This window comes from Setaria viridis, chromosome 7 (assembly GCF_005286985.2).
Source record: "Setaria viridis chromosome 7, Setaria_viridis_v4.0, whole genome shotgun sequence".
Lineage (NCBI taxonomy): Eukaryota > Viridiplantae > Streptophyta > Magnoliopsida > Poales > Poaceae > Setaria > Setaria viridis.
Window position 1 is genome coordinate 18663660 of NC_048269.2, and position 25786 is coordinate 18689445.

The 25786-nt window shown below is 44.7% G+C and overlaps 3 protein-coding genes, 1 non-coding gene and 1 pseudogene across 6 annotated transcripts; 2 read left to right on the plus strand and 3 right to left on the minus strand.

The window, feature by feature from the left end:
* Positions 1 to 305: 305 nt before the first annotated feature.
* Positions 306 to 3320, minus strand: LOC117863441 (putative hydrolase C777.06c; annotated as a pseudogene).
* Positions 3321 to 4096: 776 nt separating this feature from the next.
* On the minus strand, positions 4097 to 6952 carry LOC117863439 (putative hydrolase C777.06c). Of its 2 annotated transcripts, XM_034747136.2 has the most exons (10): positions 6589 to 6945; positions 6230 to 6365; positions 6001 to 6128; positions 5748 to 5895; positions 5550 to 5655; positions 4992 to 5059; positions 4855 to 4890; positions 4613 to 4722; positions 4457 to 4518; positions 4097 to 4375 (listed from the first exon to the last, which is right to left on the minus strand). In XM_034747136.2, the coding sequence occupies exons 1-9, from the start codon at positions 6795 to 6797 to the stop codon at positions 4461 to 4463; spliced, it is 999 nt and encodes a 332-aa protein (XP_034603027.1). In that variant the 5' UTR covers positions 6798 to 6945; the 3' UTR covers positions 4097 to 4375; positions 4457 to 4460. The 2 variants fall into 2 exon arrangements, with proteins under 2 accessions (XP_034603027.1, XP_034603028.1); XM_034747137.2 differs by lacking the exon at positions 5550 to 5655 and having other exon boundaries at positions 4992 to 5048; positions 6589 to 6952.
* A 658-nt stretch (positions 6953 to 7610) lies between these two features.
* Positions 7611 to 7690, minus strand: TRNAL-UAG (transfer RNA leucine (anticodon UAG)). Its single transcript has one exon. It is a non-coding gene; the product is annotated as a tRNA-Leu (tRNA).
* Positions 7691 to 10700: 3010 nt separating this feature from the next.
* LOC117865257 (uncharacterized) lies at positions 10701 to 12309 on the plus strand. The gene has a single exon (XM_034749414.2). It carries the CDS (start codon positions 11080 to 11082, stop codon positions 11857 to 11859), a length of 780 nt encoding a protein of 259 aa, XP_034605305.1. The 5' UTR covers positions 10701 to 11079; the 3' UTR covers positions 11860 to 12309.
* Positions 12310 to 12445: 136 nt separating this feature from the next.
* LOC117865255 (mitochondrial fission protein ELM1) lies at positions 12446 to 20305 on the plus strand. 2 transcript variants are annotated; one of them, XM_034749412.2, is made up of 10 exons: positions 12446 to 15873; positions 16948 to 17186; positions 17814 to 17910; positions 18033 to 18182; positions 18276 to 18402; positions 19109 to 19221; positions 19304 to 19367; positions 19452 to 19545; positions 19627 to 19735; positions 19908 to 20305. In XM_034749412.2, exons 1-10 carry the CDS (start codon positions 15685 to 15687, stop codon positions 20004 to 20006), a joined length of 1281 nt encoding a protein of 426 aa, XP_034605303.1. In that variant the 5' UTR covers positions 12446 to 15684; the 3' UTR covers positions 20007 to 20305. The 2 variants fall into 2 exon arrangements, with proteins under 2 accessions (XP_034605303.1, XP_034605304.1); XM_034749413.2 differs by having other exon boundaries at positions 19854 to 19981.
* The last annotated feature ends 5481 nt before the right edge of the window (positions 20306 to 25786 follow it).

Genomic DNA, 25786 nt, shown 5'->3' on the forward strand with positions numbered 1-25786 from the left:
CCCCTTCTTTGGGTATGCAACCATCTTAGCCACTAATACAACAAATTCTGCAACAATAAAAGGCAATAATACTGATTTTTTTTTCAAATAGCCATTGGCGTGAAACAACAAATCTGCGGTAATCCTTATGCCCAAGTCGAAACATTTGCAACATTATCTTTCTTTTCCGTAATGCCCATTTGCAGTATTTACAGTTACGACCATCTCAACAACTGATTGCCTAAATGAAGCGAGCTTATATATTTCTGAACACCATCGCACAAAATAGCAATAGAACAAGAACGTTGCTTGGAGACAGAACAAAGGAAGGTAAAGTAAACACTTGACTGCTGCTCGATCCAGTCTGAACTTTGTTCCCGTATGAAATGAGCAACGGAGATATGATATGAATGATGTCCAATCTAAAATGATAATGTAATCTGCAATGATAATACTAAAGCTATTCAATGTGGACACCAAGAAAAAAGCTACACGTCGTATTACAAGTCAATGAAGATACGCAGGCCGTCATGAGCTAGCTGTACCGGTATTCCTTCTCTGCAATCATACAGGCTTACCGTATCAAACAAGGGCATTAGAGAAAATAAAGAGGAATATACTCCCTCCAATTCAAAATATTTGTCGTTTCATGATTCTTTCTGGTCAAACTTTTTGTAAGCTTGACCAACAATATAAGGAATTCCATATATTTTGACAACGTAAGAAAGATGTCATTAGATTCACCATGAAAAGTATTTCCAAAAATATGTAATCACCTTTTCTTGAAATGTCATATTGTCATAGAAATCGTTGGTCAAAGTTTCACCTTGAAAAGCATATCGATATCCTAAGCATTATCTATTTTGAATCAGATGGAATAATTGTTTCAACAACCACATGTACCTGCAAGACCATTCTGCCAGAATATGATTTTCTCTGTGATGTTCAAACTCATGGTTCATTCCAATCAATAGAGCCCTTCTAGGACAGATTCTCTTGATAGCATCGAGACACTGCAAGAATTGAATTATGACAGCATGATATTGAGGAACAAAATTATATTTCCCCAAAGAAATACTTGATAGTTTGTTAAGCAAATCTGATTACAGAAAAAACTTCAAGACAAATATTTAAAAGTCCTAATAAAATAACCTCATGCAGAGTAAAATGGTTTTTGCGAAGACCTCCTCCCTGTTCACAGAACATGAAGTCTGTATCAGACACTCAGTCTCAGACTATCAACATATGGGCTTTTCATATTAGAATGAAATACTTAGCACTTGCAGTTTAATTGTCTGAAAGATAAAGCAACTATGGGTCTTTTTCCAGATGGAAAGTATGTGGCAGCGGCACAGGCTTACCACTTCATGCAAAATGTTTGCTTCAAGTATAAGAAGATCAAGTTGTCCAGCACCAGACTTCGAAATACCTGCAGGCAAATACTGCATCAGAGTCATATTCTGTTGACACGGTACAATAAAACATGTAGATATCAAGAGAAAACACCTACATAAAAAAATGCTATAAATTTTTCCATGTGGACTCATGATTTGCACCCATCCTGCTATTTGACAGCTGACATGATGCTAAGACCCTGGTAATGAGAAACATACTAAAAACTGTTACAGTTGAACTTTATCAGATGGCAACTGGAGCCAGGATCTACATGATTTTCAATACCCCACATATAACATTTGTAATACAGTTGAGACAAACAACCTGCTACATTATCCTGATCTACCACATTTGTGAATAAACTCAAGAATTTTGGATGATAAGTTTAACGGATTATTATAGCCCTCCTTTGAGAAATAGCCCTTGTAACACTAGCTTATATTAATTATCACACTATTTCCAAACACAGCGAAAAATTTCATGCCATTCTAATTATTCGAACAAAGAATGATGGAGGATACAAAAATCATACCATGCTCAGTGCTAGTTAGAAATCTCGAGAGATCAGATAAATACACAACTCTGGCTCTCCTCTCAAATAAGAAGCCTAAACAAATATACCCCTCTCCATGCATAACGTGAACAGAGAATACCAAGCTCACTAATTCACGACACAAAACATTACAAGCTCAAAAAATCCATTCACAAAACAAATTCTTACTGGCAGGGGCACAAATTCTAGCCCCGATGATACAAATGGTTTGCCGACATCACCATCAATTATCTTCCAAACCAGTTGCGCAGCTCGGGCATCTTCATCTCCATCCTCTGGCTTTCCTTCCACCAAGTACGGGAATCTTGCTGCAACACTGTAAAATTGGCAGCTGGTACTACATGATACATTGCATTGATAACTAATGCAACACGGTTGCTAAATTCACTAGGAACGATTTGGAGCATAGGATGAACCTGTCCTTTTTGTGAATTGGGTGAGAAAAAAAGGAATCAGCTCAATATCATCTCAATCGTTGCGTGGCTGAACAATCAAAACTTGATCAAGGCCTAAGACAGCATCAGCGTGCTCGAGTCAGAATGATCTGCACTGAACAGAACCCTCCTAGTCACTCTATTCGTGAATTGCAGGGAACTTTAGCAGCTCAGCTGATTAACACTGAGAATAAGTTGTTTTGGAGGGGAAGGGGGGGGGGGGGTGTTACAGCGTCAAAGATCTCACCGAATCGATGGAAGGAACATTGTGGTGGACAAACCATCGCAGAACCTGTTCTCTGAAGGTCTTTCCAATATCGATCAGAATGTATTTGTGAGCTCCGTCGTCATGGCAATAGTCTATCAAGAGCGAGGAGTTCAACCTGAAAGCAAAATGGCATCTTGTCACCTAAGAGCACGCAAGGCCATATCTGGTACGGACTCTGACTGTTTGTGCTCTAAAAAAATGTTGAACTTTTTGCGAAATGGATTATTCACGCTCATTGTCGATTGAAGGTCAGGGGCGGCTGGCTCACCTGTAGTTGGGGTTCCGATCCGGCGGGAGAGAGAGGGCCGTAGAGCAGACGGCGCAGGGCGGCGTGGACGGCCTGATGAGGCACCGGGTGTCAGGTAGCGCGGTGGAGCATCCCGTGCCCAGGAAGATCAGCGACGACGACACTACTGCCGCCGCGGCAGCGGTGGCCCCGGCTGGGGACGTGTTCGATCGGGCTCCATCGCTGGATCAGTTCTTGGTTGTTCCGAAGGGAAGTATGAGCCCAAGGGCTCCGCCAGGCTGGTAACCGCCGGCGAGGAGCTGCGGCCAGGGCAGATCTACTTCATATTTCGCGCCGAGCTACTGCGCCGACACTTCACTCGAGGGCAGGTGACTGCGCCCGTCAAGGCGGCCGTGGCGCCCGCCCGCCCGTGCGTTTCAACCGAGCTGCCATGACCACTGCCATGTCACTATCCTCAGACAGAAACTGTGCCGACTTTAGTCAAAATCACTCATGCCACGAAAAAAAACACTTCAACGGCCTCGCTTTACAAAGTGAACCGAATTATGGATAATTTAGAAGTTTAAATAAATCCGGGATAGAAAAATAGAGTGCTTCTTCTACGAAAGTTGGATACTATTGAGTACTCCGTCCGTTCCAAATTGTAGGTCATTTTGATTTTTTAGATTCATAGATATTATTATGCATCTAGCTATAGTGTATGTCTAGATGCATAATAATATTTATGAATCTAGAAAAGCCAAAACGATCTCAATTTGGAACGGAGGAAGTAGCATTTTAAAGATTCTTGAGGCAGACCTTCTCAACAGCTGGTTGTGAGAAATAACAAAAAAAAGATGACATTGTGCGAAAACTCAAAACCTTTGCAGCAATGTTCTTTTTAAGAAAATAATCATTTGCGATATTAATATTGAAACAACTAAGCAAAGCGTCTTTTATGTATCTTTCAACGTAATTTGTGTCTTTTCAACTTAATTAGTTAACTTTAAATATCAAATTGGTAAAGAGGAAGCATTTCACGCACAGCTCTTTCATACAACTGTGTTACAACAAGGTGATTTGAACTTTTGGTTCATATAAGTTAATAATCATACAAACTATGTGAGCATTTTGGTCTCTTGGTTGTAAATGAGTATAGATAGGTTACTTGTACCATGATAATTTTTTTTAAAAAGGGAGATAATAAAAATATTCCAACAAAAAAAATACTGATACCATGATAGAGAGTTTCAAGGAATCTCATAACAAATAAGGTACTTTGAAAGCTCATACTATACATCCATGTAACTTGTTACTTCACCATCCTTTGTTATTTACTTGTCAGTTACTGACATTGATATGGTATCTAATTAATGACGTCTATTTGTGTATAAAAAACTTCAACATGAGAAAACTTACAATCTGTTGTATACATAAAAATCACAAAATAATTGCTAAACTATTGGAATTGCTATGACGGATCTTCATTCAATCAGCAACAGAGATATGGATGCTGAAATCTGCAATAACATCATTGAAATTGTTCAAAGGTACCAACAAAGTTCAATATTCCTCGAATATTGCATAGCGACCTTGTATACCTTATTAGAGGTCTATAAAGGCACGCAGACCGTCATGAGCCAGTTGTACCGGTATTCCTTCACTATAATCATACAAGCTTACACATGAGACAAGGCGTTTAGGCTTAAAGAAAATAAAGGAAGAATAACTGTTGCAGCAGCTACACACAGACGTACCTGATAGACCATTCTGCCAACATCTGGTTCTCTCTCTGATGCTCAAAAAAATGCCTCATTCCAATCAACAGAGCCCTTTTAGGACGGATCCTCTTGATAGCATCAAGAGTCTGCAAAAATGGAACGTTGTTTCATGCTGAAGAACATATTGTTTTCCCCCACAAGAAAACACTTGACAGTTTATTAAGCAAATGTGATTTAAAAACTTCAAGACAAATATTAAGAAGTCCTTGAAACATAACCTCACTCAGAGTTAAATGGGTGCTGAAAGCATCTCCCTGTTCAGAACATGAAGTCTGTGTCAGACTATCAACATATTTGACAGCATTTGGAAGCAAGTTTGTATTCTCTGATGGCAAGCAATGTGGGACAGGCTTACCACTCCATGCAAAGCGTTTGCTTCTAGTATAAGAAGGTCAAGTTGTCCAGCACCAGTCTTTGAAATAGCTAGAGGCAAAGAGCCAAAGACTCAGCATCGGCAATTCAGTATTGTATTCCATTCAGTGATATGGAGCAATAAAATATGCAGGAATCAAGAGAATCCAACTACAAAAAAGCTAGATTTTTCGTCATGTGAGACTGTGAGTTGCACCCTAGGTGAATAATATTTGATTCTGACATGTACTAAGACTCTGATCTCTGAGAAACATACTGAAAAGTGATACCCTTGAATTTGATCAGATGAAATCACTAAAGTTGGTGTGTAGATTTTATGATTTTCGACCTGCTACATTATCAACTACATTCACAAATAATGTCGATAATTTTGGATGCAATTGAACGGATTAGTACCATCTTTCTGTTTACAAATGAATCCTTTTAACAGATGTTAGTGAAGAAAAGTCAATATTGGTTACAAATGCTCCTCTCTATGATCCGTGAGAACAAGCATTCTAATTATCTGAACAAAGAATTATGGACCAAGAATTTGTTTTACCATGCTCAGTTTTAGGTAGAAATCTCGAGACATCAGATAAATATGCAACTCTTGCTCTCCTCCCAAATAAAAAGCCTAAACAAATATACCCCTCTCCGTGCATTACCTGAACAGAATAGAGCGAGCTAAGTGACCAATCCAGGAGGCAAACACGTAGCGTAACAAGATCAAAGCAATGTTTAACAGCTTGAAAATTACCGGCAATGGCACAAACTCTAGCCCGGATGCTACAAATGGTTTCTCCACATCCTCCTCAATTATCTTCCAGTCAATCTTTGCAGCTTGGGCATCTTCATCGCCATCCTCTGGCTTCTGCTCGACCAAGTAGGGGAATCTTCTTGTGATACTGTAAAATTGGCGGCTGGTATTATTACAGGATACGTTGTGTTGGTGACTAATCCGGTACGGAGTATTATTCAATTCACTGGAAAAGCATAAGATGAAGATGGACCTGTCCATTGCGAATTGTGTGAGAAAAATAGGAATTTGCTTAATTTCGTTTCTGTAATTTCTTGGCTGCACCACCCATACTTCATCAAGGCCCAAGACAGCATCCGCGTGCTCATGAGTCAGAATGATCTGCACTGCACAGAACCCTCTTAGTCCTGCTTCCAAGACTAGAACTGAGAGGGTGAGCATCAGTTGTTTTTCAGAAAAGAATGCACTGTCAAAGATCTAACCGAATCAACTGAAGGAACTTTGTGATGGACAAACCACCGGAGAACTTGTTCTCTGAAGGTCTTGCCAATATCGATTAGAATGTACTTGTGGGTTCCATCGTCATGGCAGTAGTCTATCAGGAGGGAAGTGTTCAGCCTGAAGGCAAACAGACATGTTGTTACTTGTGGATTCCATCGTCCTGGCAGTAGTCTATCACAAGGGCACAAGGCCTTATCTCTTGTATCTAATAGGGACTCACACTGGACTGACTACTTATTCTGTGAAAAAGAATACTGTTGCCAAATGAACTAACTCCATGTCGATTGAAGCAAGAATTCGTTGCCTGTAGGCTGTATGCCTGTATCCGTACTGCGCGCACCTGTAGTTGGGGTTCCGCTCCGGCGGGAGGGAGAGGCCCAAGGAGCAGACGGCGCAGGGCGGCGTGGACGCCCTGATGAGGCACCGCGTATCGGGCAGCGCGCCGGAGCAGCCCGTGCCCAGGAAGATCAGCGACGACGATGGCTGCGGCGGCGGCCACACAGACGCCGCGGTGCCCCCAGCTGGCGGCGCCACCGGATCGGGCTCCATCGATCCCTGGACTCTGGGCTGGGTGTCTCGCAGGGAAAGAGCTTTCGGTTGGTGCGGATCTTGGACTGATTTTCGCTCTCGTTCGCCTCCGGTCCTCCTTGTTCGGTTGTTTATTGCCGCCGGCGGGAAAGCTTTTGTTTTCTTCGCATTTGTTATTGACCGCGGCAAGTCTCTGCGACTTGAGCAGCCTTTTCTTTTGTTATTTTAATACGCATGGTAAAACCATGATAGTTAATGCTAATGCAACCTCTTGACTCGTTAAAAAATGAACGAAGGATGAATAATCAGATAGAGATATACTCGCAAAAAAAAATCAGATAGAGATAGCCCAGCACGGGTCGTTCACTGGGCTCGTGTCTCTGTCTACATGTTCGGCAACTTCGGCCCCGACGGCCCGTATGCGCGTCTCCACACCATGCTTGGATACTTGCATCGTCTTCTCTTTTTTCCCACCGCCTTTTTGAAAAAATACAATTACTACTTAGTTTACACTTTGCATCTCCATGTATATCAGCTTCTTTTTTTTGCATAAAGTAAAGATACATAGCAGCTTTAAATTTGTGCTTCTTTAACGAATTAATTACGTTTTCGAACAAGTTAAGCTCTGTGCATCCCCACCCAAATCTCTTGTATGCATAGAAGAACTTCGACGAACATATACAAAGGGAGGGCAGTGGCAAAATAAAGTGAACTAAACGAAACAAAAAAAAGGAAAAAAAAAAGGAATTATTAGATGATGGCATCACTGAGATCTGGACGCGCAGTAGGAAAAACGAGGTGAACTAAACGAAACAAAAAAGGAAAAGAAAACGTTGACAGCTGTGGGATTTGAACCCACGCCCTTTCGGACCAGAGCCTAAATCTGGCGCCTTAGACCACTCGGCCAAACTGTCGTTGTTGTAAATTTTACTAATAAAAGTTATAAGTATCAATAACTAATAATGCTCAGAGCCTCGGAGCGCTCACAATCCAATGATCAATCTACACGACGACCCATAAACGACAGACATGATCTGATCCGATCATTCAACTGTCCACTTCCAGCAATGGGCTACGCTATCTTCTAGACCGGCATGAGTAAGAATCAATCAATCGCATCACGAAAACCCTAGTATGTGGTGGAAGGTCAGGAAGGAGCAGGATTTGCACGATAAAACCACACGCTGCAAACCACCATTTGCACCCTGCCGTACGCAGAGCGCGCGGTGTCGTGCTGGGCGACAGGGCGAGAGCCGAGAGGGGAGACACATTTGCAGCCTGACGCCGATGTCTCTGGGACCAGAGGCCCGGAGCGGCGCCTCCGTGGAGCATGAGCACGTCATTCACACGACCGCGACAGGTTAATGATGGAGGTAGATTAATTAGCAGGGGTGAGGTTGCGGTCGGGCTTATGTAGATTAATTAGCGGAGCAGGTGTTGTTATTTGGCCTGAACCCCCCGCAGGCAAATGATTGAGACCTTGTCGTCGCTGTTGAGACCTGAGTTTTTTCTCGCCAAGGTGTGCTCCGATAACACTATCTGATTGAGACTTCAGGTTCAGGTCCAGGCGAGGGCGAGGTTGGATCGATCGCATGTAAACAAGCGCAGAGACCATAGAGTTAAGCTAGTAACCAGGGTCGAGCCCAGCCGTAAAAAAAAAAATCACGTTTTTTTTTCACCGCGCCGCCGCGACAAACCGCAAGGGGGATGTCAGGCGAACAGGGATCTCGGCATCTTGCAGGCACGCTCGTGCTGCGGGGTCCCATGTCCCCCCGTGCGGCGGCGTGGGACGTCAAAAGGAAAGGGACCAAGTTTTTCTCGCTTTTTGGCGCAGCAGACCTCCTTTGACGCCCACGCGATAGGCTATTAGTTCAGTAGTAGAGTACTTCCCTGATAATTGCGTTATTGTGCCTATATTGTGAGAGCTCTCAGCTACATGGATAGTTTAATGTGCTCATAAGTGTCTAACCTGAAGATGTGGATCATCCAAGGCACATTAGCATGGCGTACTCCTCCTGTTTGAATCGGAGTTTGAAACCAAACAAACTTCTCCTCAGGAGGATAGATGTGGCGATCCAGGTGAGTTCCAATGTAGATCTAACTTTTTACTCACTCCCGGGGGGAGGCACCGCGGCTCCTCTCTTCTTGAGAATTCCTACATCCCTTATCAGTGTATGGAGACCTACCCCCGAACATGAACCTCGTCGCGGGCTACACTACACGTGCGCATGCTCAGAGCTCACTACCTCAGTGCCTCTGCTGGCTCACTTGGCTTGGCTAGACGCACCCACACCCGGGGTGGCCAGGGATCGCCTCTCGAGCCTTGACCGTGAAGGTGACACCCCAGCTAAAGCGATCGGACAGCGGTCGGCGTCTCGTCCGGGCGCGCGCCCGGTGCATCCCTGAAGCCCTGGAGGGCTGGAGATGGGAGACACGAGACTCCTACAGCTGAGGTCCCCGGGATAGGGAGGCGAGCCAGGCATGAGCCACATCGCCTACCGTCCACGTCGCCTCCCGGCAGGAAGGGACGAATGGGGACCCCTGCGCGAACAGCGGTGCTTGGCGCCGCTGCGGCAGCGGACCTGCGGCGAGGGGGCATATGAACAAGACTTGGGAGGAAATATATGAGATCCTGACCCGCATATTTTTATATCCGGAGCTAGTGTTACGCACGCCCTGTTGCTTACTCCACCATCTTGTTTGAAGTTTGCTTCCTCCCGTTCGTCGCCATGGATTTAAGAAAGGATCAAAGGAGTAGGACCCCTCCTGCTGGTATCCCCACAGCTTGCACTATGGGCTTGTTTGGTTTATTGCCAAACCGCACCACGCCAATGAATTGGCCACGCGTATTTGGCCGCCGTTTCCTTCTACGCCCGCGCCTGCACGTTGCCAATTCATTTAACTGCCCGCACGTTGGCGAACTGTGGGCATGAGAATTGGCCTGTCTGCACGTTGGCACGCCTGCAATTGGTGTGGCAGCGTTGAGCTAAAACCAAACAGACCCTCGACTACCTGCTAGAGGAAATTTGAGCCATTATATTATTTCTCCGATGAAACCATCTTCGTATATGAGTATATCTTTTGGGATCTCTTTATAGCTATACTATCTACTCTCATTCACTTTATCAAAAAAAATCAATATAGGTCCATAAGATGTTTTTTTTATATTTTCTTGAAGCACGATACAAAAGAGCTCACGGACGTCTCCTGCCTCTTTTTTTATGGATATCGCTCATCCCCGTTACTATTTCTCTAAATCAACCTCTCCTGCTCGATAACCACCCGGCGCCATGTCTCGCATGTGGCACAGGTTGAAGTAGAGGTGAAGGCGTAAAAGGAAGCTTGCGCCAATGGTGTAGGCGGAAAGTTCGGTTATGCGATGTGTCTCGTCGTGATTGGAGTTGCGTGCGTGCAAGGCCCAATAAAACAAAACAGTATCTGGCTTGTAGTTATAGAAGCCGATCCTGTACTGCCTGAAGGCTATGCCAAAATTTAATTGAGAAATGGAAAGGGGAAAGAGGATCCTTCTCTCCTAAGCTATCTTCCTCTTTGTATCACGTGTCTGTGTTACACCGACGGCTATCGTCAGAATAGAGGCGTGACGCACTACCAGCTTTTCGAAATAATCCAAGGCTCCTTTTACCTAACTTTTGTTTGCACTTGGAAATTGAAATAGAGTGATTACATTGTATAAACCTTACTATTTATTTTTGTAAAGAGTAAATTTTACAGCATTCCACAGTGCACGCCAAAACTATCGTGGTTATCCGTATAGCCTTTTACTTTCCCAAACAAAACCCTCCGACCATTCACGATCTACTTCCCAAAAATTCACCCAACGTTGTGGTTCCATGATCAGTCTCTCGTCCCGTTATCCACAAACCCCACCAACCTGCCGAATTTCGGGTCTGGCCTTTCGCAGAACCTGATCCAAAATCTAAAAACAACGGATTCATTCAATGTGCAAACACCTGACAGATCCAACCGCCTGCGCCCAATCTTCTTCCCTCCCCCGACGTCCCTCCGTAGCAGCCACGGCCCGCGCCACCCCCCGGACGTGTTCCGCCAAGCCGAGGAACCGAACGAAGCGAGCGTGCGTGCGGGCCCGCCGCCCGCGTCTCTCCCCGCCCCCCCGCCCGGTGGGTCTCGCGCGGCGCAGACGCCCATAAAAACCAAACCCCCACGACGACGCATCGCCCTCTCCTCCGTTCCCCACACCAAGTCGCCCGCCGCTGGGATTGGGAGCCCCGATACGAGACGAGGCCAGCTGAGCAGCGGGCACCCCGGGGGACCGGAGCGCGCGATGGACGAGTACCGGACGCGCCGGTCGCCGGCGGGCGAGCGCTTCATGGGGATGTTCTCGTCGCCGTCGACGCCCTCGTCGTCCCCGACGGAGCCCTCGTTCGTCGCCGGGGACGAGCTCCACGAGGACGACTTCCTCTTCTCGTCGCCGGACGCCGCGCCGCCGCCGCCCAGGAGCCCCGGCCGGGGGACGCCGCATGCGCAGGGGCACCTCGGCCTCCTCGCCGCGCTGGCGATGCACGAGGGGGACAGGCGCCTCCTGGTCCGCGGCGGCGCCGGAGGGGGAGGGACGGCCGCCGCCGCCGCCGCCGCCAGCGCCGGGACGCTGCTCCGGCGCAAGGCGACCATCGCGGCGGCGGCCGCCTCGGCCTCGGCCTCGGCGGCGGCGGCGACCGGGACCGGGACCGGGAGCGGGGGCGCGATGTCGCCCACCCAGTCCCCGAACTCCGCCGCGCGGGCCATCCCGGCGACCGCGAGGCCGAAGAACGCCGGGCCAGCAGCCCCGCCGTACCACCAGTCGGCGCCCGTGAGGGTGCCCGTCCGGCCGCCCCGGAAGCCGGAGATGGGCCGGTGGGACGAATTCGACGACGACGACGACGACTTCCGGCGCGGCGACGCCACCATGCAGCCCCCGCACGAGATGGTCGCCCGCTCGTCCGCTGGTGGGGCCGGGCCCACCGCGCCTTTCTCCATGCTCGAGGGCGCCGGGCGCACGCTCAAGGGCCGAGACCTGCGGCGGGTGCGCGACGCCGTGCTCCGGCAAACCGGGTTCCTCGACTGAATCCGGCGAGGTGATGTGGCTCTGGCCTTTTGTTCAGAACCGTGTGCTCAGAGTCGTAGATGCGTTACAGTAGGGTACAATTGTAGAGGGTTCTTGCTGTAGATCGAGAGGCAAAGCGGGAAGGTAAGGTAACATGTTGAGTTTTTCATACAACTGCTTGCAATTTTGGTGTCCTTGGATGTGTGCGTGTCATATTACTGTAAGCTTCAGCAGTAATAAGAACTGGTGTCCTGTGTCTGTCTCTGCGAGCTCTCTGTAATTCAGGAGGAAAGAGATTTTTTTTTCTTTGTCCGGGTTGTTTATTAGGTGTCCCTATCAACTATCGTGATGATAGTCAGAGACCTATGGTTTTCGTTCTTAGTGAAAATATTAGTTTTGTTTCTTACTCTCTTAATGTTACCAAACTGCGGATGCTGATGGAAATGCATTCTTTCTGTGCTGCTTGCCTGATGTGCATTCTTGATTGAATCTACTTTGTTTTCAGAGAGCTGCTGAATTATTTGATCACCAATATGATATCACACCCTAGTGAATTGATAATGCTTTCAAATATACTCCTACGGAGTATCAGAGATGTATTTGGGTTTGTTCGGTAGCATCTGTATATGCACTCATTCAGCAATGCATGCTCATGGTTTATTTCCTGGGAGGATTTGTAGTTGGTAACAAAGCTCTCAATTCGTAGTTGGAAGATGTATATGCACTCATTCAACAACGCATGCACATGGTTTATTTGCTGGGAAGGACTGTAGTTGGCACTAGAACTCTTAATTCAATAGGCATGAAAAGCTGTAGGACCTGATCTTGTTTTTCTGTAACTCACAGTAGTACTGTACTTCTATGCGTCCATTCATAACAATTTTGTAGATAACCAGTTCGGTGTTCACGATGAACTGTTTTTCATGTTTAGTTTTCAGGAGGTGCTTAATGAACTGTTTTTCATGCTTAGTTTTCATGAACTGTTTTGTAATGAGTTTGCACTGGTGCTTAATGTGTGCTAACAAGATGGTTGAGCCTATTTAAGCACCAGTTTGCATTGAAGGGACTTCTATACTGATGTTTAATGATGTGACAACATTCTCTCTCCTTAAGCACTCATGTCTAAGCACCTTGCATTGTAAACGCCCTGATGGCAATCACTTGTTGAACAAATGAAATATACCAGCAACATATTTGGCATTCAATTTTACTAGTTTCTTTTAGCTTATACTTCCACCTTGTTTTTTTTTGGGCAATATACTTCCACCTTGTTGTACAGCACACAATGCTGAAAGATGCCAGGTGTACTACTGGTACTAGTAGAAGAACACATAATCTTTCTTCGGTGCTTCATAACTTTCTGCCTGCACTTTAGCGTCTGTATGCTCTAGTGATATATTTCAGTGCCTTTAGGTCTGTGGCTCTTGTAGCTGCAGTAATACAGTATTATGAATGTTGAAACTTTGGGTGCCCTGGACTATACACCATTGAACGCTAGTTAAGATGCATCATTCTTCTGGAAATTCGAAACAAGGTGCTTTTTTTCTGAAAAAAATAAGCAAGGTGCTTGCAGCTAGGAGAATTGTGCACAAACATGACGGCATCACAACAATTATCTCGAACCGCTGATACTTCAAGTGATGCTTATCATGAATCAGCTAGCCTTTTGGATTCTGTTGGGCAATCCTTATTTGTGCTGTTGGTGTTCATTAAACAAATCCACAAATGATATGGGAGCCAGCCCTGATGCTTTATGTCTTTATCAAACATGGTTTTGTGAGACAATTTGGTTTGGCTCGGACTGTGAATCACTTGGCTCCACTTTTAGTGGCCCTTTGTTGGGGGAAGTGGGTTTTGTTGCCTCTTTTACTCTGCATTTTGCTTTATTCCTTTGTGCCCCCCCTTTCCCCTTGTCAATTTCAGATTGTGGGTGCAGTGCTTTAGTCAATTGCTGGACCCCTATTCAGCATGGCAAGGATCAATACAATGAACCGTCCTAATTTGCTTCATGGTGTTCTGTCTCTAGTCTCTACATCTGTGGGGCTGTGTTGAGTGTGAATTTGCTGCCGGATTCCCCATTGAGTGAGAACTGACCGCGCTGCTTTGCAAATTTGATTTGTCGGAAGCATTTTTTTGTCAGTCTGGACTGGATCCTGGCAATTGCTGCGCCTGTTTGTTTGCTAAGATGCTTCCAGAGATATGCAGGTCTAGTCAGACTGCTGTATCTGTTTCCTGTTGGTAGGCAAGCCATGCGCCCATGATTCCATCTTTTAGTTCTTGCATCAAAGGGCAAGGCACATCAGAGACTATCAGAAAGCAATGCATCAACCTTTTTCAGGAGCCATTCTTCGATCTTCCCTCTTCATTAAAAAAGATATTTTGACATTGCCTTTTTTTTTTCTTTGCAGAAGGATGCCACTTTTGACCACTCTATTAGCTTATACGCTGCAGAATGTAAAGACAAATAAACAATCTGTCATGAAAATTATACCCATACATTCTGCAGCGCACGCTTTGTCTTCACTCTTCACTGAAAGGGTGCTCGGCATGTTTGATCAGCGATCACCATTGAGTCATTGACCTTTGGCAAGTGCAGTTTCGCAGTGAGTTTAATATCTTAGAACACACAAAATAGGAACTGGGTAGAAGTCCACTGAAATTAATGGAAAAAACTCGAACATCACTGAAATTGACATACAAAACTCGAACATCACCGAAATTAACATACATTTGGAACTTGATATCCGAAAGAGAACTCCTAGAGAGGACATACCCAGTTGCGAGCTGAGTTGTTCTGTTCTCACGATGCTGCCATCAGTTTCTAGTTCGACACGGTTCATCCCTGCTGCCGAAGCCAAGTACAGAGCCTGCAGACATGCCAACTTCCAGACTTCATATTCTCGCCGCGGAACGCACCATCAACATTAATCTTCAGGTAATCCTCCCTCGGCTTGGCCCAGGATACTGAATTTTCCTCGGCATTGTCACGTCTCTTACTGAAGAATTCAGTATACTCCCAAATATCCAGTAGAACCTCCTTTTGTGATGATGAAGGCTGCCAATTCTACTCTGTGATCCTCCAGCGTCAGCTCACGCCACAAAGATTTTGCAAACTTGCATTTACCCCATCTTCATCAAGTCTGAAGCACGTAGGAGCATAGGGCATCTTGTGTCACATCCAGGCCTCTTGACTTGATCTTGCGTCTCATAGGCAAGCTACTGTCGGATGGTGAACAGTCCCCCTGAGCATGTTCCGTGTCCAGTGCAGGATTGGATGTTCCGTGTCCAGTGCAGGATTGGATGTTCCGTGTCCAGTGCAGGATTTTTTTTTTGAACGTAGTGTAAGAATTTTAGGACGGTTTTTTAGCAGGAAAAAACGGGGGAAAGATCGAGGAGCGCGCCAATGCGACAGAGAATTAAAAAGGCTGAAATCCTTGGCACGTTTCGGACCACTAGACAAGCCCAATCAGCGAAATCAAGAACAAAGCCCAAAAGCCCACCCCACAAATTCGCATCGGCGGCGGCGCCTCGCTGTCTTCTCCGCCCCCTCCCGGCCTCCCCGGCGGTGCGCTCCCCCCGCCGCCGCCGGGCAGAGGCAGCAAAGCTAGATGCAACCAAAGCAAAAAAGGGGACCAAAAAATAGAAGAAGAAGAAAATGCAAAAGCAAACTCGACAGTGCTCTCCACGAGACCACGACCCACATGGATGCTCCTCCTCTTCCTCCTCGCTGATTCACTCGACAGTGCCTTCTACCCCAGCCGCAGACGAGCCGGCCGGCCCCACTCGCCCAGCGCCGGCCCCCATTTCTGAGCCCTGCGCCGCAGAGAGGGGCAAGCCGACGCGCCGATGAGACCGATACGGCTGCCGGAGCCGCCGGAGCCTCCGGGAGGGGCCACGCCGGAGATCTTCGCCGCGGGCGGCGGCGCGGCGGTGGTGCGCCGCGCCGTCGTCATCGGCAACGGCTGCGCCGGCGCGGAGGGCCAGTGCCTCGGCCTCCTCCGCGCGCTCGGCCTCGCCGACCGCCTCACGCTCTACGTACGTAAGCCCCCAACTTCCCTCATTCCCTGCCAGCCCTGCGGTGGTGGTGTGGTTGGATTGTTCACCTTATTTTGTTGCTCGTTCGATTGATGTCGTCAGTTCAGTTATCCTTCTATTGTTCTACATATAATGGCTGATTCGTACTGCCACATACATTTCTGATGCAACGTTTGGGCTGATTTGGTGTGGCTAGAGAAAATGGCATTATGCATCCCCTTCTCTTTTTTTTCTTTTGAGAAAATGGCATTATGCATCGAAAAGAATTTGGTGCCTCATGTGTGGTCCTGTGGGGGTGTATCCACGGCCCATGGTTTAAGAGAAAATTGTACATTTTTGTTCACATAAGCTGTGGCTCAAGAGTTGAGGTATGCATTGAGTTGGGTGAGAATGGTTCTCAGTTCCATTAATGTATTCTGCATTGAGTTGTATCTATTAATTGCCCTAATATTAAATTGGGATTTTTATCTTGCTATCGCTGAGGGGACTGTATATCTGAATCTTTGCAATTGTGGTGGATCAGATGTAAACATCAGTCTTGAGATGACTCTAAAATGGACCGGCAGTTAATTCTGAAAATTTCTGAATGTGGAACCAGTTAATTACTGGCCTATGCATTGCCACATGCTGCGCCTAATGTAACCCGGGGTTTTTCTTGGCAGCTTCTCTGCCACAATGCAGACTGGATTTTTTTGGTTGTTTATTTTGATGTATCTGGAAATATCTGTTGCCTGAAATGCTGTAACTGAACTGTTGTTTCTTTCCAGTGCCACTGCAGTCGTACATTTTAAAAGGATATGCATTGCTGTTTCTTGTCTGTGCAAGCTTTGTTCTTTTCTGTATGGAAGAGAAATTTAGTGATATCTCAACTTACCTATTTCTCATCTTCCTTTAAAAAAAAATTCTCATGGCAAATGTTCTAAAAAGCATGGCAAAAGTTTGAAATGGGAGTTATCATCTAGATTCAGATTACAATTCAGCTTTCCTCTCCTAAAGACCCATTTATTTGTTCTTTCATTTAGCTAATGGTTGCTAATTACTTTTCTTTTTTTCTGAATATGTCTGGTTTCACAGCGTGCTATCAGGCCCACAGGAGGAATCAACAAGTGGCTGCATTTTCTCCCAATCTCCTTCCACAAAATACTGGATCAATTTCTCAGACGCGTATTTTCTGATATGAGATTTGCAACATTGGTTCAAGGAAACAAGTTTGTGCAGTATCCTGTCCATAACTGTCAATCATTTGGACTGTCTTATGTACTGGAAGCAGATACTCAAAAGATGGTGACCATGGTCCGTGATACCTTTGAGAAGTAGGTCACGTACCTTTCCTTAGCTGTTTTCAGCATTATCCATATAAGCATGGTTTCTTCTTAATTTCTGATTTTTTTCTTAAGTCTCCTGTTTCAATTTATGAGGTCAATCGTCATGTTTCCATTTCTTCACACATGCTAATATTTGAAATGATGGTCATTTTTTATGGCTTGGTCACCTTTTTTTAAAAAAAAATCACTTGTGAATTAGAGCATAGTATTTATATGGCTTCCTGTATAAACTTAATCACATTCCTCGAAATATGGCTGAGGTTTGTTGGCTTCTCAGGTATAAGTAAACTGTAGTGTTCTCAATCTGAATTTAAATAAGCAAATAAGGTTGCAAGCTTGCATTATGTTGATAGAACTAGCGTAACATGTCAGTTGTGTGTTGTCAACTTGTCGTTGCACTGAGATAAGACGCTTTCAGGAATAAAATTGGAAATAAGAATAGTTCTTCATAGATTTAAAGGTCAACTTCTCAAAGCTAAAGCATTTTTCTTGAATTTCGTAGATGACTTTTGCTCTGCAAAATGATGACCAGCCTAGACATTGTCTAAGACATTTATTCATAGGTTCTGTAACATCATCAGCCCCTTGCTTCATCAAATTTTGATTCACTTTCAGAGAAGGTCCTGCATTAGTTGTTGCTTGTGGCCGAGATACCATATCGTATGCAAGTTCCATAAGGTGTTTAGCTCCAGATAATGTGTTTGTCATTCAGGTAGAATACCATGATCAGTATAACTGTTTAATTCATGTTACTCAATTGGAGATTTTGAATATTTTTCCTACTTCTTTAGCGGATCATTGCTTAGCAAGTGATTTGTATTTATTTGTTTTCAGATACAACATCCCAGGTTTCACCTTGATAGGTTTGATTTAGTCGTGACACCTCATCATGACTACTATGCTTTAACTGCAAAAGGACAACAAGAAGTTCCACGCCTTCTCCGGAGATGGATTACTCCACAAGAACCACCTGGTCCAAACGTGGTATGCTGCTCAACTTTCTTATATAAAATGCCCTGTATGTTTTCATCATGTAATTGTTGTGCTGTTCTTAACATGTGAAACTTGCAAAGCCAGGTCCTCACTGCTGGTGCACTACACCGAGCAGATTCTTCTGCATTACGTTTTGCTGCTGCAGATTGGCATGCCGAACTTGCTCCTTTGCCAAAGCCATTGGTAATAGTAAACATTGGTGGACCAACAAGTAAATATTCCCCACCCTCTTGCCCTTCCTGCGCCGACTATATTCCAATGTACCCATCTAAGTCATGTCCTTGATTGACTTGACTGGGGAACCGAACAATCTGCAGTACCAATTAGTGGTACCACAAATTATTACAAACACCAAACTCCTTTGTTCAGGAACATATGATCATCCTACAATTAAACTGTAGTCCCATGTTGAATCCGCACTTCATGTATAGTGTTATCTTCAATGACATATTTCAATACAAAGGTTACTTCTTCAGATTTTGGTCATATTCTAATATGAAATGAGAATGGTAATCATATATGGTGTGAAGGTAGCCTACTACAGTACTACCCCATGTTAGGTGATATGTTAACACATTAATGGCATCCGTTCAATCTATGCGAAGCAATTGCTCAAGTGCACAAATGCTAGATCTCTGTTCTGCACAACTAATTGTATGCATTTCGATATATTCCAGATTCCTCATTCCCTTTCATGCAAACTCTTGCATTCCACATGTTCTTTTTGTTCCTTTAATTATTGAGGAAAAGTTCAGAACCTTTTGGAGTTTGAAATTGTGGAGACCAATAAAACAAAGGCTTTTAGATCTCTTTTGTTTCAATAGTTTTACTATATTTTACTCTACAGTTGATCTGATTCTTTTCAACTTCATATGAATATATGGGTATTTCTAATGCATAGTCTTTTCAATGATTAGGAAACTGTAAATATGATCTGGGCCTTGCCAAGCAGCTGGTAAGCTCACTACACAATGTTCTGAAGACCTGTGGAAGTGTCAGAATTTCATTTTCAAGGAGAACACCACAAAAGGTAGGGTTACTAGGACCTTTGAGTGTTCACTTTTATTTTTTAGGAAGTGTTTACACTCAATTTCTGTAACTATTGTCGGCAGGTGTCTGATCTCATATTGAAAGAGTTCAGTACACATCCTAAGATTTATATTTGGGACGGTGAAGGTATATTTGCAAATGATATTGGTGGCATATCTTGATCCTTGTGTAACATGGAAAAAATGTGTTGATCTGGTTTTGTCATTGCAGATCCTAACCCGCACTTGGGCCATCTTGCATGGGCTGATGCTTTCATCATAACAGCAGATTCTATAAGCATGCTTAGTGAGGCATGCAGCACTGGGTTAGTTGTTATGCTATATTCTTACACTGTGCCAGACTTTGACGGAATGCATCACTAAGCTTCGAGTATAACTTCTTACAGGAAGCCTGTATACGTCATTGGAGCCGTGCACTGCAGGTGGAAGTTCTCAGATTTTCACAACCGTCTACGTGAGCGTAGGGCTGTCCGGCCATTCACTGGGCTGGAAGATGTAAGCTTTCTTAATGCTACCCTTTGTCAGTTGATTTCTCTTGGGCGGCGCTTAGATATACATCCACATATTTAGTTCTAACATACAATTGCACCAAAGTGATTTCCAATTATCTCAGTTTTGAAGCTCGTCAGCATTGAATTTGTAAACGCCACAATGTCCTTCATCGCAGATGTCAGATAGCTGGAGCTATCCTCCCCTGAATGATGCTGCTGATGTGGCTTCACGTGTTCGTGAAGCGCTTGCACAACGTGGATGGAGGTTGGGTTAACAGTAACAGAAGCAGAGAATGAAAACTATTATGCCAAATTTAGATATTAAAGAACTTCAGTATCACAGAAATTTGGTATTTGGTCATGCCTTGCTTGCGAGGCAAAACCGTACTTGACTGATTGTGCGATTTGCATGAAGCACACTTGGTTCCACATAAGTTTTGAGGAACCATACATCCAAAGGTGTGAAATCATGACATATCCATTCACCATTGTATTGTTCTGTTGTAAAGACCCCGATTGAACTGCAAGTGGGGTTAGATATCACTGAAAGAGTTGGCCGTGGCATCATGGGACATCTGCCATCGTGGGCTGTGACTGTGCTGAGTTTATCCTGAAACGCCATTGCTCCCTTGTGCTGCAACGGTGTGTAACTCCATTCGTGGCGTGACAAATTATGGAGGCCACGTTAGGTGGCAGCATAAACTAAGCCCCTCCTTTGCGAAAGGGGTAATAGATCTAGCTTGGTTGTTGCTTCTCTTGTTTATCCGGGTGCGGCCGATACTTTGGATTCGCCTACTTGTCTGGCCGATCCGGTTGCTAGATGTAGCTGACCATCTGTTGGATGGCCGCTGGCTGCTGGACATTTTTAATCGAATCAATCATCCGGGTTCTGATTGGTCTGTCAGTAGCATTGCTTTTCCGTGTGTGCTGATCCGAATTCAGAATTAAGTCGCAAGCTGTAATCAGTTATCAAGCTACTACCTCCATCTTCCCTAAATGTTTGACGACTAACTTTTAGGGATGGAGTATTTAGGAGTAGACGTTTTGCGCTCTACAGAAAAATCAAGAACGCGTGTGTTTTATACTTTCAAAAAAAGAAAGAAGAATGCGTGTGTGTAAACATGTGAAGTCTTGGATGACTTTGTGCTGTTTGCTGGGTCCTTCGGTCATTCCTCTCTTGCTCCTCCGTGGCTGTGCAGACTGCAGCGACTGGGTGCACAGCTCGTAGATTCCTTGGGAAACCGTGTCCGTGTGGCGGCATTTACCGTTGTGCCCTGGAGGAAGTTTCGCAAAGAGCCAAACTACAGGACCATTGGGTCAAAGAGCCAAATTACAGGCCCGCAATGGTTGGATTTGGGTTTGTACTTTGTACGGTCACTGCGAGGTTCAGCTTCAGTCACTCTCAACTAGAGTCTCATTCTCGTTAAATAGAGTGCTATATCAGCATTTTCGTGGCAAAAAATTAATAAAAAGAGAGGTGAAATGAGTTTCATAATGATGAAATCATAGGGACTGTTCGCTTCAGCTTATAAGCCGGCTGAAAAGCTGAAACAACTGATTTGTTGTGAGAGGAAAATACTATTTGGTGACTGATAAGCCAGCTGAATAAGCTGAAGCGAACAGACCGATATATACACTGTTTCCAACACAGTTTGTACCCAGCATGTAGCCTAGGAAATAACAACGAATGAAACAATGCATTATATGAAATTATTTTAACTACAAGTTAAATGTTTTCTTTATTTTGGAAATATAAACATGAAATCCTTCATTGAAAATGACCTTATAGTTGTTTGGCGCCTATGGTATGGTCTCACGAGATCAAAGGTGAGTTTTGTTAAGAAGCCTAAAATTTGATGCATGTGGAAGATTCCTTTTTGAATTGAAGGCTTGTGGAAGATTCCTTTTTGAATTGGAGGCTTGGTCACACACCTATAAATTTTGAAAATAAATATAGCATCTATAAGTATTTATACTTTGATTGTTTGGCGCTGCAAGCGCGCGGATGTCCTATGGAAAATTTTCCATCGGACGCTCCGACGAAATATTGAAAACGGTCACTATTTGCAACATGACAAATGATGTGTAAAAATGACTACGACGTTCGAATCTAGGATAGAAAATTCCCACCGTAACATAAACACTATGTTTCATGCAACATCCACTGTGAAACATACAGAAATAATAGCTGCAACATCGATGTTTAACAGTTGCAACATCGATGTTTAACTATTGCAATATATGTTGGAGCGTCCGATTTTTTAAAATTCCAGACGTCCGTGTTGTAGCATTACCGTTGATCGTTTTGTTAAACCTCTTCATTATGGTGCGTGTAGCATTGATTTGCCACGTGTAATAATGAGTAAACCGATTCGCCCTTATCAAGGGGAGCCAGGAAGTTAGAAAATTTTCATTATAAAAAAAAGAGACTAAACATAGTTTTTCTCGATCATAAATCCAGTGTTATTTCTTCTTTCTTAGTCTATTAGCATCACCAAAATTCTAGATCTAGCATAATCAAAAGTTTAGACTTGGCTATCTAAAAGTATAAACTTGACAAAAATAAATAAACTGAATAATTTGAGTGCTTCAGTGTTACAAGTGACCTTTAGATAATTAAACAAAATTATATATCATCAATTTTATATTGTGACTATAGATTGATTAGCGATTCATGTTTGGAACTTCAAAGATGGCAATTAGCTTATATTTGCTCACTCTCGAATGTATCTTATTGCTTGTTCTAACTTTATGGTTTTGGGCCTAATTATGTTGAGCTTGGCTTATACTTTGATTTCACAATTTTTTGGCTAATATAATTGACCAATTTAGCAACATCATCTATGAGCGTGCTTGGAACCTTTGCCGCTGCTTGCCTTGCCAGGCTGGGCAAAAGAAAATGCGTTCGCTTCTCTTGCTGCAGTACCTCAAGTCCTGCGCAAGCTAGTTTTACCTTGCTGCAGCAAAGCGAGCCGGATCGGCTCTCCGCATCGGGTAAGGTGAGGCAAGACAAGGCTTGCTCGGAAACCGAACGCGCCCTATGTGACTGTGCTACATCACATTGCACATGGGGAATTAGTTAGAAACCTTATTAAACTAAATGACCTTTTAATATTGGAATACAATCACAAAGAACTTCGGTCCAAGATTGGATTTTCAACGCCTGGTGCAAGATAGGTTTTCCTCCTCGGTCAGTTTCTCTCCTGGATCTTCTTCTTCGGTGTTCTGGTTGGTGGTCTCCTTTGGCTGATCTGCTATTAGGCTTAATGTGGAATCAGTGGGTTTGATTCTACAATCTTGCTTGGGTGGAATCGTTGGTGATTTCGATGTTCAGCACCTCTCGGGTTTCATGTTTTGCTTCTCGGTGGCTTCCAAGGATGTTGGCTTTCTGGTTTACATGCTTCGTTCTCATGTTTGCAAATCTTTTACCATTTACTTTGTTCTGTGGGATAATGGTGGTCCAAATTGGGAGAAGGATTACAATATCTGGTTGCAAGAACAGGCCAAGGAATGGACTCATGTTCATAAGAAATCTCATAAGCCTTCCTATGTGGATTCTCTTTGCTCAAGCGATCAGTGTTCAAGAGGCTATCTTTCCCGGCGAATTATTATCAGCAAAATTATGCCACGGGCTCTGTTGATCGGGTTCTAGTTCATGATCGTCTGGTTTTCCCTAATAATTTTTTTGAACGCAATTCTCCGCGTTCTTCGATCCCTCGGGAGCGGGTTCCGGGGCCAAAGGCTTCAAATTCAAATTCAAAATCTAGCTCCTTTTCGTTTGGAAAGTCTATTGAGATGCGTTGTTTCCGGTGCCTATCCCCGGATCACCACGTTGCTAATTGCTGCAATCAGGTTAGGTGCAAATCCTGCTTTTTTATGGCCATATGGCCCGCTCCAGCCGATCTTCTCGAACCCAGGCACGCGTCTATCGCGCCAAGAAGGAGTCTGGCCCAGGTCAAAGTTCCTCTTAGGGGAAGCCTATAAATATCGCTTTGTTAGCATTGCCTGGCTGCAATCCCCCCAGCTCCTCATCTTCTTCAGAACCATCTCCAGCTACTGTCGCCCCCACGAAAAACCCCACCCCCTCCACCCTACCGCCACGGCCAGTAGCCACCATGGTCAACCTCCCAGTTGATCCCTATCCCTTCACTCCCCATGATTTCGAAGTGTGCCTCCATGATCCCAACGCCCCTCCTCTGCACCTCAATGCCTACATCGCAGGCTGCATCGACAAGGTTAATGAGGGTGTCACCATCGCCATCCTGTCTGCAACCTGGAGATCCAAGCATGTTCGATTGGAGAAGCTTTTATCACCTTCAACAACGCCCTCGAGTGAGAGAGATTTCTGGGCAAGGTATGGCCTTTTGGTGACTATCAGATGAGATTCATTAAATATGATGAAGGATTTAATGCTCGTTCTCATGATTTGGATCGTGAGGCTTAGATTATGCTTCTCAATTATCCCTTAGATCTGCGCCAGGCTACACATTTAGCTAAGGCAATTGCTGGTTTTGCTTTACTCATGCAATGGCACCAGACTAATTATAAGGGAAGGATGATTGTTAAGGTCTATCTAAATGATGATGTAAAGATTCCCCAAGCTGTCACCTTGATGATTGGTAATTCTTTGAAGGCGAAGTCCATTTCCTTCCAGGTGTATGCGCTGTGCAAGAAGGATGTGGTTCCTTTGCAGGATGAGAATCCTTTGCCTGAGGAGGGCCTCATTCATCCCCTACCTTATGAAGCACCAAGGTGGATGGGTCATGTAGGCCATGGTGGGTTTTCAGCTGAATCTGGTCAGCAAGATGGCATGGGCTCCAACCACAATGATGGCCATGGGGGTGCCATGGATGAAGCTGAGGATGGGATTATGAAAGAGGTCAATGCAACTGAGGTCCATTCTGCTAGTTTCGCTGCAACTGATGAGGCTGATGTGGCTGATGCTGTTGGTGATCCTGCTGGTTTGGATGCTCTTAGGCTCAAGGAACAGGCAACTGCTACAAAGGAACAGAGCAAGAGTACCTTCTCAGGAGCCAGGGAGGATCTTGCAGCATCTCTCAACCCTTCTGTCTTCATCGAGCCATCTCTGCTCCCCCAAGCAAACACCTTGCTGGTTTTATCCAAGGTGATTAATCTCCTCCTCCTAGCAGTACCTCCTCCTCTCAGCAGTTATTCTTATAAATTCCTCTTCCAATTGGATGTTGACCTTAACACCCAAATTCCCACCTATTTTAATGATCCTGATGTGCTTATGCATCTAGCAAAGGTTCTAGTGGATGAGGAGGAGGGAGCTGACAAGGGCGTGATAGAGGAGGGAGAAAAAGACTGTGACCTGATGATCGTGGATGGCCTAGTGCCCAAAACAACACCGTGCAAGAGACGTGCTAAGAAGCTCCGTGAACCGTCGGATGTCAAGTTTGTCTGCAGGAGTCAAAGGCTAAACAAGGAGGTTGACAGCTTCAAAGATGGAGCAAGTGCTGCTGCAGCGGAGCAGGAAGCGGCATCGCAAGCTTTGGTGCTGTATGGAGGTCATGTCGTGTCCTCTGGTGTCCCAGCCCCACATCTCTCTATCGAAAATGTTCAGGGCATCGCTACTTGGTTTCTGCAAATCTAGCCAATGGCGGTTTCAGCTGATATCCTAGCAGTTTCTGATGATGAATAGATCTCTAGTTATTTATGGTGGTGGTAGCTAGTTATGTCTGCAGCCTGCAAGATGCCAGCTTTTGTTTTGTTACTTTTTAATTTGTTTCGAACTCATCAGTGCACAATCTATCTAGATATCATCTACGATGCTAGTGATAAGGGTTGGTTTTTACCTTGATGCCTACTTCCTGGTTTTCTTCCTGGTCTGTTGGATGAAATTGGTTTGGCCTAGAGTCAGACCTTTTCTATACCACTGTTTTTTATGTTCTAATGAATAACAATCATGCAATCAACATCTTAGTGTGGAATGTTCGTGGCATTAATTCACAGGGCAAATGGGATGCTATTCGAAATAAAATTGCTGAAAGTGTTGCATCAGTTATTTGCCTCCAGGAAACAAAGAGGAGAGATT

What these genes read in the sequence shown, in the direction of transcription:
- LOC117865255 (XM_034749412.2), top strand. Translation starts at nt 15,685, where the DNA reads ATGAGACCGATACGGCTGCCGGAGCCGCCGGAGCCTCCGGGAGGGGCC. An exon ending in AACCACCTGGTCCAAACGTG is followed by an intron (nt 18,183 to 18,275) that starts GTATGCTGCTCA and finishes TTGCAAAGCCAG; the next exon opens with GTCCTCACTGCTGGTGCACT. An exon ending in AGTGAGGCATGCAGCACTGG is followed by an intron (nt 19,546 to 19,626) that starts GTTAGTTGTTAT and finishes AACTTCTTACAG; the next exon opens with GAAGCCTGTATACGTCATTG.
- LOC117865257 (XM_034749414.2), top strand. Translation starts at nt 11,080, where the DNA reads ATGGACGAGTACCGGACGCGCCGGTCGCCGGCGGGCGAGCGCTTCATG.
- LOC117863439 (XM_034747136.2), bottom strand. Translation starts at nt 6,797, where the DNA reads ATGGAGCCCGATCCGGTGGCGCCGCCAGCTGGGGGCACCGCGGCGTCT. An exon ending in GAGCGGAACCCCAACTACAG is followed by an intron (nt 6,366 to 6,588) that starts GTGCGCGCAGTA and finishes GTTTGCCTTCAG; the next exon opens with GCTGAACACTTCCCTCCTGA. An exon ending in ACACAATTCGCAATGGACAG is followed by an intron (nt 5,896 to 6,000) that starts GTCCATCTTCAT and finishes CCAATTTTACAG; the next exon opens with TATCACAAGAAGATTCCCCT.